The 14,764-nt window shown below is 43.8% G+C and overlaps 1 protein-coding gene across 1 annotated transcript; it reads left to right on the top strand.

Annotated features, from left to right (window-relative positions):
* The first annotated feature begins 1,160 nt into the window (after window positions 1-1,160).
* On the top strand, window positions 1,161-2,971 carry LOC146181894 (uncharacterized). The gene is made up of 2 exons (XM_084575863.1): window positions 1,161-1,221; window positions 2,282-2,971. Exons 1-2 carry the CDS (start codon window positions 1,161-1,163, stop codon window positions 2,887-2,889), a joined length of 669 nt encoding a protein of 222 aa, XP_084431989.1. The 3' UTR covers window positions 2,890-2,971.
* The last annotated feature ends 11,793 nt before the right edge of the window (window positions 2,972-14,764 follow it).

The following is a 14,764-nucleotide window of genomic DNA, read 5'->3' as shown; positions in this document are numbered from 1 at the left end:
GCTTATGCTTGCCATTTAAGTCAAGTGAGTGCAGCTAGCACATAACGGGGTTAATTGGAGAAATATGGGAGAAGCCTTCGCCCTGCAGTGGGTATAGTCAGGCTGATGATGCTGATGATGATTATGATGATTGCCATTTAAGTGCGCATGTGCGGATGGACTCTAGGTCTACCGAGCCACACCATTAGGGCGCTATTTCTGTTCTTGCTGTCACGCACTAGAAATAAGGCAATGTTAGCCTCAACCCTAATCCTTTTGTAGTTTCCTATGGCCTTGCGTAGGAATCTCATTTCTCCACCCTGCAATTAGAGCACTTAGGGACCGCATCAGCTATGGATAAAACAAGCCTCCAGACTGATAGTCGACATATTCAGCAGCAATGCTTGCGACAAATTTGGTTATGCTTTTCCAGCAGAAAAAAAGAAAGACCATTATGCATCTCACTGTCACTGCTGATACTTGGTCGAGAAGGATTTCTTATGATGACCATTGTGTCTTTAGGGTGCATATTGAAGTCCCTTGGATGAAGTACTGCGGTTTTTATGGTAATCGTCTCCCGGCTGCTATAATTATTGGACAGGGACTAGTAAACCAGGCGAGTCTCTGCGGGCAGGGCTTGATTGAGGGACGTACTTCGTTGTAGTCAAGCGGGGTTCTTCAAAAACGAAGACTGGCTTGGATATTCACATAAGTTGCACTCTATTAACAGATAAATAATAAATACACAAACTCTCCTAATCATATCGAAGGAATGCTTATGACATAAATGAAAACGCTCATGCTTCTCGGTTTAACTCTGATTCGTTGATCGCTAACGGTAGCGTTAATGTCAAGAACTCTGAAAGGTAAAAGGTAAACTTTTCACTCTCCATATAGCTGAAGCTTCAGGAGTGCATTAAATACCCTATTACAAGCCTTAAAAAAGTCGCGTGGCCTGATAATTGTTGGTCATGGCTGTACACTCAAACAACGGAATGCCAATGACCATCTCTCCGCAGGGAGTGAGTTGGTGTAAGCACTAATAGTGGACTGAAATAAGAAGAAATTGATTTTTGGCCTTTTGGCAATCTCCAAGGTTGAAACTTGAATCTTATTCGCTGGCTCATGTGCTTTTTTGCCGGGCAGAACCAAACAAACAGTCTCCAAAAACAATCTACGCTATGAACACCGTTCACCAGCAACTACCTCAGCCAGGGGTCATCAAGAGACCTCCATCATGCCGTAGGGTAACATGTACCAAAATGGCTTCATGCAAATATACATATCTCAGTTAACACCTCGGACGTACCTGACATAACGGCAGCATGGCATGAAGTAGCTTCCTCTGATATTCCAAGGATTTGTGGCATCACTGGGGTGCTATAGCGTGATATATGGTTGCTTGAGGAAAACCATGTAGAAAATACTAAGAGCAATTCATGAGAGATATTAAAGAAGGGAAGTAAACTGAGATGCAAAGAGACTTAAACTAATACGGGTAGTGACTTCATTACGAGTTGTTGGTGGACGAATAGCAATGTGGAGAGGAGGGTGTCAGGTGGACTTGCCAAGTGTCTGGAGGGAGAAGGCCACTGAGAAACGTCAGATCTGGTGTCTCTTCTCTTCTCTTGTGGATAGATGTTTCAGTGCATCTTGTTACCGAAAACTTGCAGCAGACATGCACAAGGCAAGCGAATTGGGCTTCTTAATTGGTTACCGTTCATACCGTATTAAAAGCTGAGTGCTTGTAGCGTCTGCTTCTTTGTTCATGTCCAGTCTATTGCATTGTTTTTAGAGTGAACAGCAAAAATAAGCTTTTCTTAACCTGAAATATTTCGGGTTACTTTTTATAGCATTTTGCTCATTAATCAAACAGAAATTATACATTTGCAGAGAACAAAAAATCTGGGCAGCTAGAATAATAAAAACTGCTCTGTAGGCTTTTAAATAGGACAGTTTTGGTCAGTAAATAAAAAAAAAACAGTTAAAAAGAAGTTTGAAAAGATGTGAGCATTTGCTATAAAATTATGCTCCCAACTGAGCTAAAGAAGGCTACGTGAATAATAAAACATACACGAATAACCTAAGTCGTTTTCGCTGCTGTGAAAAAGGTCATTAAATATGATTTTACGTTATCGCCAGAAGGCTCACGTTTTTATCAGAGCTAACGTCAAGACATTTATTAAACTGTAAGTAGCCAGTCTTCTACTGTTTTCATTTATAAGGTCGTATTCCGTTATACAGAGAGATTAAGTTATGGCCAACAATATTTATATGTAATGCTTGTTTTCTTATGTTATAGCAACGGAGGCTGAAGCTTGGTCACTCTTCGCCCGAAATGAGCACGTCAGTGCCGAGTCCGCCAGTGCTGAATCCGCCAACGCTGACAGGTCCGATCAGGCCAGCGCCGAATCCGCCAACGCTGACAGGTCCGAGTCTGCTAATGCTGAATCTGCCAGCGCCGAGTCCGCCAACGCTGACAGGTCCGAGTCTGCTAGTGCTGAATCTGCCAGCGCCGAGTCCGCCAACGCTGACAGGTCCGAGTCTGCTAATGCTGAATCTGCCAGCGCCGAGTCCGCCAATGCTGACAGGTCTGAGTCTGCTAGTGCTGAGTCTGCTAGCGCCGAGTCCGCTAACGCTGACAGGTCCGAGTCTGCTAATGCGGAGTCTGCCAGCGCCGAGTCTGCCAACGCTGACAGGTCCGAGCATGCCAGCGCCGAATCCGCCAACGCCGACAGGTCCGAACATGCCAGCGCCGAATCCGCCAATGCCGACAGGTCCGACTCCGCCAGTGCTGAATCCGCCAGCGCTGACAGGTCCGACTCCGCCAGTGCTGAATCCGCCAGCGCTGACAGGTCTGAATCTGCCAATGCCGAATCCGCCAGTGCTGAACACGCCAGCGCTGATTAAGCAACATGCCACAAGTCTAGTCGCGAAAAAAGTACACCGGCACGTATTTAACTATAAATTAGCTCATCTTAAAGAACAGAAGTGTGTGGGACAGAAAATAAAGTTATTATTACTTTGAACTTGTAGTCTGTGTACCTTTCGGCGCTGCAGCGATGCGGCTAAAATATTACGAATTGCTGCGGAATAAGTTGATTTTCACGAGTCGTTCTCGGTCTAAGAAATCTAATCCCGATAGTAAAAGAAGCCAAGAAGTACTATGGGGGTATTTAACCTGTGCCTTCAAAGGCACTAACTAATATTAATAAACTAATAATAATAAAGACTAACTAATATTAAAGACTCCTCAAGCATTGAAACTGCCGCACTAGCTCAATGGGTAGGCTGCTCTACTGCTGATCTTGAGGACCCGGGCTCGCTCCAGGCCTCGGCGGCCGCCTTTCAATGAATGCGAAACGCAAGGTATCCGTGTATAACAAAATATCAGTTCACTTTAAATAACCTCAAATGCTTATAATTTCCGACGCCCTCCCTAGAGCGTCCCTCATGGCTGATATCACTTAGGGACTGCAAACCGCACGAACAAGATCAGAGGGCTGAAACAAATTAATGGGCTCAATAAGCTTTCGGTCCCCCAACCTTTTCTGCACCCTTAGGGGCAGGGACGTCGAGCTAAAAAGCAGTTGTCGGCTTCTAAACCAGTAAAGGTTAATTCATGACCAGCAACGGAAATTCACTGTGTTTTCTTTCACCTCAGTTTCTGCTGTCGTGGTATCAAGAAGACGTTGCACCATGTCCTGTCATGTGAAAGCGCATTTTGGCGATAGACATATTGTTTTGAAGTCTCTGCTGTCACGGCGAACATGTTGCGTCGCACTTTCATTAGCCAACCTAAAAAGTCACCTGCGCTTTAACTCCGTTTAACCGATTAAGACATGTGAAAGTACTGTTTGGAATGATTATTCTTGGTGGTTTAGCATTGACACTGGCACAGTTTGGCGAATTTAGTGTTATAAGCCTTTGCTGCACTGCGTACAATGGATGCACGTAGGTCCGAATCTATTGAAACTAGCCTCTAACCTAACTAGTAGATGGATGAGAAAGGAAAAGTGTAACGGCATCGCACCTCCTGAAGGCTGCGCTACAATGTGAAACCTTCGATACCTATTCCTTCTCACGCCACATTTGAGACAAAAAGCTTTTTCTTTAAAGAAGAGGCAAGTAAGTGATAGCAGTAATAGAGCGAAGGGCTGAAAGCGAAGTAAAATAGCATCAGTACACTAAAAAAAATAAAACAAAAAAGTGATGACTTCGATAAGGGGTGAACTGGAACACGTGCGCTCTAAGAATAAAGATAAGGCCTTCCAAATTTGCCGAGTCGGCAAGCGAGAATTTGCGAGACTTGGCCGCCGCCTGCCCGCCTGTACTGAAACGGCGGCAGCATGGCTTGATCCTTTCAGCGATACTCAGATGTTATTTTCTTAATTATTCGCGGCGCTGATTAAAATTGAGCTTGGTTGACGGGACTAATGAAGCCCTTCCTGCCTCCGTTGGCCAACTGTAACGTCAGCTTAAGCCATAGAACTTCTAAATCCTTGGAAGTGTACTGTCAAGTTATCGCCCCCCAAAATGCAAAGGCCATAGTTGCTGCCGGCGCTTGAATACGTGTTCGTGCAAGGTTCGCCCGACCGTCGCCAACCACGAAGGAAAGCGTCACTTACGGTTTGCTTTAAAAGTGTGGTGTCGTCGGCGTCATCTCTTCCCAAAGCTTTATTCGGAGTAGCAAGAAAGGTAAGTACGACCTCAGTCTGTCAGATCTGAAAGTGCCACTACTCAAACCTCGGGTGTCGGAACCGGCGAGATGTTTCTTTTTATTAGCGTGGGAAATGCATTGAACACCGAGACGAAGATACCCTAGCGAGCTATATTTGCCACGATATGTATCTCATGCCAATCGCGCAAGGGTAGGTTACAAGCATTCATCTGGCACTGAGGAGTGATCGCGCGCCTGTGACTGAGCTGTGAACCTGCAAGAGGGAAGGGATGGGGGGATGTAAGTGTTGAGGAAAAGCGGTAAAGTGCAATTTTTTTGTGGGCGAAAAGCCACTCCCTTGCAAAGCATCGGATAATTCAATTTTCGGGACCGTCTCAACCGCACGATCCGCAGGCATGGGCATGCTTTCTGTATTCTGCACGCATGTAAAGAACAGGAAAACCTAGCTATGCCTAGATTTCAATTTATGGAAGTTTATTAAAAACTTGACCCTTGCACAAACTGTAGTAACAGGAGGATACTCTGTTTGCTGCCGGCCTTTATGTATCACCCTCCTTTCCCATTGCTGAGCAAGAGCCCATTCAAAAGCCGCAATTAGTGCTGGCGGGCAGAGAACCTTCGCAGTGTTGTCACAACCATTTGGCGTTAAGTTCTCAACAGTTTTGTATCCACATATGTGACCGCATATTGCATGCCGTACAGGTTTGCAATAGGCAACCTGCAATGAAGTTTGCTGTGTCGATCGCCGCGCCGTTACACATATCCTAGCGAGAAGAGCAAGTACTTCTGAGGTTGCATTTTAGGGCGTTTGCACGCCACCTGTATGAGCTTACAAAAATCAGATTGCACGCTCTGTCGAAGCTTTGCTTGGCATTTGCCAATTAACTGGCCTACGTTAAGAGCGCCTGGGTAAAGACGTTATCTATCACAGGCGTATCTATAATGGTGCTGAATATGCTCGGTCGTTTATCGCGAACCAAGCGGCTAACAGCAGCTTTTTCGAGTCACGCTGCGGGACAATTGCAGCGCTACCTGAGCAGTGCAGGTTCCCTACGGCGCGTCGTGGTTGAAAACCCAATTCGACTTCGGCCGCACCAAGAAGTAAAACTATGTTCATGCAAGGTGTCGTATTTAGACGTGATGCGCTGCCAACTGCCAACGCTATCGGCAATCTCTAGGTTATCGGACATTTTGTTGAGCTGATCGTTGCTTATCGGCGTTCTTGTTGATCACCGCTGACGCGCGGCATTTGCTTCGTGTTTTCGACACGTTTTGGGTACGCCCGCCAGAAGGAACTGTGCTTCGTTTTACGGTACTGGAAAAAAGGAAAAGCGAACAGGGGCCGGTCAGGATTACGCGCATAATATGATTGTGCTCTCACACTCCTGTGCCGCGTCAACGACAAGAGTATGGAAATGCAGTCGTAGTGTCCAGGCCATCCTAAATGACGAGTGCACCGTTATTTTTCGTAATGATGTGAACACATTGTGAAACAAGGCTAGGAAGGTTATCGCAATTTTGTGTCCTTGATTTCTATATCCTCGCGACTTTGTGAAAATGCTCAACCTTATTTAAAAAAAAAAAAGCGCACTTCACCTTGATTGCCTCTAAACCATGCGGTGTGGCTAGCCTTCACTTTCCAAATATCTGTACGTTGCGAGGTACTGTAAGGCAGATAGTTCTGATCTATATGCACAGCATTTTGCTGAGCCTTTGTTTGTTGCAACAGGAACCTGAGACAGTCCAATTTGTAAAAGCATCTGTATACGCAGCACGGTGGATGACAGTAATAGTAGAAGTATAGATGTGGCAGGGACCGCGCGGCGATGCCAAAGAGCGTCTGGCGATGCTCGAACCTTGCAGTGTTGTATCGCCTATGCTAAATACACTTGTTTTCGGTTCACTTCTACAATCCAAACTTTAGCTCTGGTCTGACGAGGATAGCTGATAGTGATCAAGATTTATAGAGTATGCTGCCAGGCTCTTTGTTGTTTAGTGTTGTCACGAATTTCACACAAACACAAGTGAGGGACGAAGGAAACACACACACACAGAATATATTCAATACGCTGATGAATGTCTTATTGTAATTAGTGCGCATTCTTTGTCCTTCGCGTGCATTCGTGCTAATTTCATAACTGCTTGATGAATTATTGATCGAAAACCTTTACTGAACAAAATAAAGGCCTTGGGTTGGCCCTCTTATTTAAGAAAGTCGATGGCTGCTGCTGTCACCTTGAATTGGTTGAAGAGCCCGCGCCGATCTTCTGGATCACTACTGGACGTTTGCTGCCTCCCACTGCTCAAGCAATGCTTGCTGAGGTTTGCCACTACAGCTCCATGATATGTGGAAAAGTGTTGGTTACCCCACCGAGGCCATGTATTAGGACAGTGGTTAAGAAAAAAAAAATTGGTGGTAGCTTGATTAAGCCTGGATATCTGAAGCAAAAAGGTTCGGCGATTCCATGGCTTAGCTTGTGGTTCCTTGGCGTAGTTGGCCCACTGCGCACACTTTCAAATGGATTGTCTGGGAAGCGAGGCTGAAACTCACGAGTCAAGCTCACTCACCCGAACGTCAAGGTCCATTTTTCGTAAGCTGTTAACCTCATCGTCACATCCATGTGTTCTCAGCAGTAAAACGCGCCCGTGTTGCTGTGTCACTCATACGTCTCTTTTCCAACCGCTCGGCACGCTGTTCTTCACTTTCCTCGGCCCGCCGCCTCCTCTTGTTTTCATTCCGCCGTGCAGCACTGGCTTCAGCCTGAGCAGCAGAACCCGACGCCTCGTCTCTTGTCATTATTCTTCTCTTTCCCGGCATACGGTGTCACGGTGCCACGCCGACGGCTTGATGATGATGATGATGATGACCTGAGGCAAAATGGCACATACCCACGGCGGCGGATTGGCCAGGGTGCATTGTTCAAGGATTGGAGTATTCAGATAAATATGGATCTTTAACTAGAAAACCTAGCGCAGTGCATCATTCTTCTTCTCCTGTGACGTCACGTGGTTTGCACATGCGCAGCGGTGGCTTTTCTAACGACGGAGCACACGCGAGACTCGGAGTTGACTAGCCTAGTGAAGCTTTTCGCTTCAAAGCCCAAGCTGTATGCTTACAGGTCCGGATATGGATTTGTCGAGATCTGTCACCACACTCTAAAAAAACAACTTCGAGGGCACTGCAGGATCTGCAGTGGAGAAATGCAAAAGCCTGAGCATTGCTGCTGCACGCGGTACATCGTGCGTCCATTGTCAAAAACAACCAACGTTCCGCTGAACGCATCAAAATTCACCGGCGTGCTATAATTGGTTTACAGGAAAGGAAAGGCGCATATCTGTCACTCGCGGAATCTCGCTGACACATCTCGCGGACACCACAACAACCTTCAGGCTTACGCATTTCTCCAGTGCTTTCCGAATTTGTTTTTGATTAGTCGACACTCATTACACACTTCTGACCACTATCACGCATTTATTTCACTCATTAAGTTAGAAACACATCACTTCTGGTTGGCGTGACGTCACATCCCTTGGACGTCGACATTAGTCATATGGCGATTGCTACGTCTGATTGATTTTACTTTTGCATTTCTCGCTCTACATAATTAACTAATCATCCTGTCACAATTTTTATTTAGCGTCCTCACGCAATCCTCTTTCGATTACACCCAATCGTTTGTTCCTAATTTACGAGAATGATTTAAGACTGTACACACGTTCCGCATACGTGTTTTGCACACACGACCTAGCCCAGTAATGCTTTCGCATTAATAAGCTAATGAGGGAGTAGAACTCGGGGGTAGATTTCTATTGCTGGGGATACAGACTAACATGGTCGCCTACGGAGGCTGATTTTCACTTTAAAACACATTAACATATTTCAAAGTATCGTTTTAATATCTTGTAATTAGTAACCTCAAAATGCCTGGTGCTTCGTTAAATGTCTCCTGGAACTGAATAAATATGATTTAGGGAGGGAATATGCCCCGGCTGCCAATAGCATAGCCTTCCGTGCATTTAGAGTTGAAAATATACCCCAAAGTTTGGAGAGAAGATTATGCCCCTACAATATAGTCAACTAGAAGACACGCTACTCCATTTAAATACGCAATGCAGCTAGTGCATGGCATAGCTTCTTCCGTGGTGCAGTTTTTATGGGATAGGGAATATATGTTCTCCTGTTTAGTCTGCAGTTCTCTAGGCGTAGGCTTTCGTGATTGGGGGAAGAGGTATGGGGGCGAGGACTGTGCATGGTCCGGTCGTTTGGCTTGTGCTTGTGCTGTATTATACGGCATGCATTTTCTTGCCAAGAGCTTCGTCCACATCAAGGTAAATGCGCTTATACGGACCAACTTGTGAGCAAAGTCTTGCTCTGTGGTGGTAGAGAAGGAAAATTGCGCATGTTGTCAGTCTCTTCTTCCAGAATTCCTTCTTCGTCACGTAGCTGACCTCTGCCAGCTCCGAGGTGTGCCGCATCAGTCTTTGAGATACCCGAATCCAATGTCAGACTGCGCTTTCGATCAGTTCGTACTGTTTCTCGTGGAGTGTACGTACTGGTCAAATATTTAGTGGAATCCCCCAAGGTGGAGTAGATTTGTAATAAGGGAGTAACTACTCACTGACATCCACTCATGCGCAGCCATATGCGACAAAGGAAAGCATTCCTTCGTAGACGTATGACTGGGTTTGGGTGGATGTGAGTGAGTGATTACTCCCTTAGTATCAAGTATGGCTGGCGCGCTGTGCGGCCGCGTACAGCGGCAAGGTTCATGACCTCCACGAAGTGCTTGCAAAAGTACGGAAGGAGGTGAGGTTCCACCTGCAGCAGGTATGCCCTGCCTCCTTAGTTAGCAGAGGTTCGCGGAGCTTTGATGTCGCCCATTTGTGATTATTTCGGTGAAGGGAGGACATTTTGTTTTTCGCAATGATTTCATTGCAGGCAATGGTTGCACTATTTGAGTCGCTTAGTGTACCATAACCCCTGGTGTGTGTGTGTGTGTGTGTGTGTGTGTGTGTGTGTGTGTGTGTGTGTGTGTGTGTGTGTGTGTGTGTGTGTGTGTGTGTGTGTGTGTGTGTGTGTGTGTGTGTGTGTGTGTGTGTGTGTGTGTGTGTGTGTGTGTGTGTGTGTGTGTGTGTGTGTGTGTGTGTGTGTGTGTGTGTGTGTGTGTGTGTGTGTGTGTGTGTGTGTGTGTGTGTGTGTGTGTGTGTGTGTGTGTGTGTGTGTGTGTGTGTGTGTGTGTGTGTGTGTGTGTGTGTGTGTGTGTGTGTGTGTGTGTGTGTGTGTGTGTGTGTGTGTGTAGGGGGGGGTATAAAGAGGTATATGGATTAGTTATGTGTGGCTGGGGCAAAGCACTTTCAGGTGCCAAGTTCTTTTCCGATCTGACAACGGTAAATACGCCACGTCGTTTCCCTATAGGCGGTATAGGCTACTGTATCAAGGAGGTCTACATGACTAGATGTTAAGTTACAAGACAGTGTTTGTAAGACGCCGGGCTTTGGTTCCATGCAGTGTCCCTTTGTGATAAATTGCGTACTGTATATTTATTTCATTATTCATTTTAAGGCGAAAAAAATGTTTATTGATTTAGTTACCCGCAGGACCCGAGGGCATTGTAGAGGGGAGTTGGGTACATTCCAATGAAGTCGAAAACCAAACAGCAGGAAAATGAACGTATTAACTAAATATAAGTGCATTTCACGGGGAAAAAGCGAAGTTATACCAGTGGAATAAAGCAGTTAACAATATGACATAGATTACAAGGAAAGAAAAAAAATAACAGAAAAGGATACAAGGCATAAGCGTAGCTTTTTCAAATAAAGAAACAAGATGACAAAAAAAAAAGACACTCAGCGCCGTAATATGCCGAGAAGCCGTTTTTAAAAATGGTTACGACCAAAAAAAAAAGGGCTAAAATAAAATGACACTGCTGCAATTTTATCTTTTATGGTAATAGCAGGTCAGCTAAAGTATCTTTGAATTTCGAATCATCAGATATTTCGGCAACAGATCGAGAAATATGATTCCAACCTGCTGACGTGCTGAGGATGAATGAATTTTAATAATGATTGGTGTGGCATAAAGGAAAACCAACCTTATGATGATGGTTGATGCGAGTTGAAACGTAGCAAGATGCGGTCATTAATTTATTCTTAAGGATGAGGTTGTCATGATATATCTTGTGAAACAGGCAAGAAGAAAAAAAGTATTTTTCGGTGTTGTGAAAGCATTGGTAATGGCAAGCTTGTTGGAGTTGCGATGATAATTTGTAAGGATGAAACGAGCTGCTTGGTTCTGCTCAGATTCAAGTTGATGGATGAGCATATCTTGACTGGGGTCCCTGATAGATGCAGAATATTCCAATTTAGTACGAACTAAAGAATTATAAAGAATTAATTTAACAGGACTAGAAGAAAGATGGAAGTTGCAGTGTACGTAGCCAAGCATGCGAATAACGTTGTTGGTTAGATGGTCTACGTGCATCTTTCAGGAAAGATTTGAAGAAATAAATACGCTTAGATATTTGTCACAAAGCTCAGATTCGAGGTTACTAGTGTTAAGGTGATAGGAAGGCAATGTAGTATTATGACTATAGAAACATGCATGTACTTGCATTTATTAGTGTTTAATTACATGATCCATGTGTTATTGCAGTCAAAAACATTTTTTTTATATCGGACTGATTAAGACATGCGTCAAAGTCGCTGGTAATTTTACGGCATATGACGCAGTTATCTGCAAAAAGGTTAACTGATGAACATACGCGGTTGGGTAAGTCGCTGATATAGATGAGAAAAAACAAAGGTCCTTGTGGCATGGCCGAGTGAATTGGAGATTTGAAGGAAGATGTATTATTAGTTGTGGCAAATTGAAAACGATTGTTGAGAAAGGAATGAAGCCATGCAAGATGATTAGCATCAAGGTTAAGTTTACGTAGTTAAAAAAAAAACAGTTGATAAAAGCTCTGTCAAATGCTTTTGAAAGATCTAGGAATATACAGTAAGCATTGGAACCCCTTTCAAGAATGTAGTTTAGATCAGTGGAAGCAATACAAGTTGAGTTCCACAGAAGAATGACTAGCGAAATCCATGCTGATGATCTAAAAAAAAAAAAAAGCATTAGACTGCAGGAAAGATGCAAGGTGAGACTAAACGACATATTACATGATCCTACATGAAATTCTTGTAAGTGAGACGGGCTTGTAATTATGAGGCAAATGTTTACCTCCAGACTTGTGCATTGGAATTACCTTCCCGACCTTCCAGTTGTCTGGAATGCATGCTGTCACAAGGGGTTGACGGCATAAATTAGAAAGTATTATAGCACATTATACTTCCGTCCTGAGCAAGAACGTGCAATAATTTTATCAAGGCCACATAAAGAAAAAAACTTTTAGTTTATATTACCTTTTTTACGCTTGCATTGTCAAAGATAATCGGGTCCATTGGTAAAGTGGCAGTACCGTGATAGGGAGGGGTTACGGGGTACATATTTTTAGAAAAATCATTAACAAATACGTTGTTCAGAAAATTTGTGCACTCATCAGGTCTTGTTAGTCTGTCGCTTGAATGTTCAAGGGTAATATAGGAATCGTCTCTTTTGTTGACTACGCTCCAAAATTGCTTAGGGTTAGTAATTAAAAGGAATAGTAAGGTAGTGTTGCAAAATGAATCCTTGGCAAGCTTAAATGCTCTTTGTATTCGTTAGCAACGACCTAATTGGCATCCTAACGCTTTTCTGTTTTGTGCCAGATTGTTTTGCAGCTCAAAAATTGTGTTTTTTCTTGTTACACAACCTTTTAACGATTGACTGAACCATGGTGATTGCCTGTTGGACACTATTACTATGCTTGGGAGGTATTTTTCAGTGAGCGATGAAACGTTTTCTTTAAATAGATTCCACTTAGTATTCACACATTTGGCAAGCACTCGCAGATTATGACTAGTAGCTTACCGGTATCGCTCAAGAGGAAAGTATACAACAGTTGCATCTTACCTGTACTCACGTATGGGGCTGAAACGTGGAGGCTAACCCAGAGAGTTCTACTTAAGTTGAGGACAACCCAGAGGGCTATGGAACGAAAAATGGTAGGGGTAACATTAAGAGATAGGAAGCGTGCAGAGTGGGTCAGATAAATAACACAAGCTACTGATATTTTAGTGGAAATTACGAAATGGGCATGGGCAGGACACGTAGTGCAAAGAGAGGATAACCGATGGTCGCTTAGGGTAACAAACTGGATTCCAAGGGAAGGAAAGCGTAGCAGGGGGCGGCAGAAAGTTAGGTGGGCGGATGAGGTTAAGAAGTTCGCAGGGGTCAAGTGGCTGCAGCTAGCACAGAACCGGGTTAATTGGAGAAATATGGGAGAGGCCTTCGCCCTGCAGTGGGTATAGTCATGCTGGTGATGATGATGAGTATTCACACAGTGGTCACCAAGGTTTCGTAAGTAACATTTAAAAAGGGAGAGATCTCGTGATTAATAGCATGAAAATCAGCGTGTTTATAATTGTGGATATATTTTTATGGTTACCGTGGGGCTGGGGGTTGGGCGTGGTGCAGGACAGGGAAAAATGAAGCACTAAGTGCTTCAGCCCTGGTAGGTGCGATATGGTTTAGAAATGATCAGGTACAGTGGTGAGTACCAAATCAAGGATGTCAGAAGTAGTAGACGTAATCCGAGCGGCCATGCATTGCGAGCTGAGACAAGTTTAAATCATAGCACAATTTAAAAGAAAAAGCTATCTTCTTCACTGGAAAAGAGATGACAAGAAGAATGCCCATGAGAACATGCTACATTTGGGAAATTTAACGTCGCCCAGTAAAAGGAAAGGTCTATTCGCGGACACCGTACTATGATGATACGAATGACATAGTGAAGGTCGTTAGCAAATGTTGGTGAACAGGACGGCGGACGATAGCAAAGGCCCCAGTATTAATTTCTTAGAGAATGTTCGAATCTCAATGAAAGCAAGTTCTAAAGCTGTAGTAAGATGGACAAGAAAAGACAAAAAAACACCAGAGACAGCTCAGAGTGACGGGTGATCTGACGTTGTTACCAATGAGAACACGTTAACGTTGTGGCAAAGGAAGATTCAAGCTTTCTTATGGAACATTTTAGTTTGGAAATATTCACATTTGATTCTAGCGCGGCGGCATTGGTAAATAATAGTTATTGAAGGTAAATATAGGGTTGCAAATTTTTGGTTAGATTCAAGAACTCAAAAGCTTATTCTGATAAGAGTCCTAAATTGACCGTGTAGTCTAGATTGGGTAAGATCTTAGCCTCCTCTGTATATATATGAGACTATGTGAATGGACGTGTAAGCAAGGGGGCAAATTTCAGATTCCGTCGAAGAAAACCAAATCTGCGGTTAGCGCCGCTATTTATTTGCGCCAAGTGAATGAACCACGACAGTTATCTTTAAGATGTTTTAAGATGTCACAAAGATCATTACTGAGTTCCCCGAAATATAGCTGTATGTAGCGCAAGAACGGCGTTGATATCAGTCGTTTGTTTTTAATTAAAGAACATTATAACCACTTATTACACCATTCTTCTACGAGTTGTAAATCATGTAGGCTGAGTATGTTTGTGGCATTTTAATCGCTTTGCAAATAACCCAACAAAGAGAAAATAGATGTATCCAAGAAAGTGTATCCTTAGATAGATATTTATGTCGAATAGGAAGAAAAAGGTGCCCAGAAAAGAACCCTAAGGTGCACCATAATCAATGGTCACATAGTTTGGAAGCTAGAGACCAGCATTTTATCAATTAAGCGGTACTTTTCAAATGCAAGTCGAGACATGTTAGCTTATTTGGCGATGCATACAGGCTTTCATTTTTTTTTTATTCTTTAGGCGATCCAGTTATTAGACCGTAGGAAAGACGGCCGACCAGTTATGGCAGCATTAGAGTATTGGCTTTAATTAGCGGCACATCTGGGCTTAAAATATTCCTGAAGGTCCAGACACCCATAATTAGTTGGTTTGATACACTGAAGGTTTGAGACACTGAAATTGGTTTAGGAGACTTAAGACACAGAAGATAGACAACATACACGCTCTATACGTGTGTCCTCTATCTTCATCTTCGTCCTTCGCTCTG

Source organism: Amblyomma maculatum, chromosome 8 (genome assembly GCF_055883805.1).
Source record: "Amblyomma maculatum isolate TAMU_Amacu chromosome 8, ASM5588380v1, whole genome shotgun sequence".
NCBI lineage: Eukaryota > Metazoa > Arthropoda > Arachnida > Ixodida > Ixodidae > Amblyomma > Amblyomma maculatum.
This window is presented reverse-complemented; position numbering and strand designations above follow the sequence as displayed.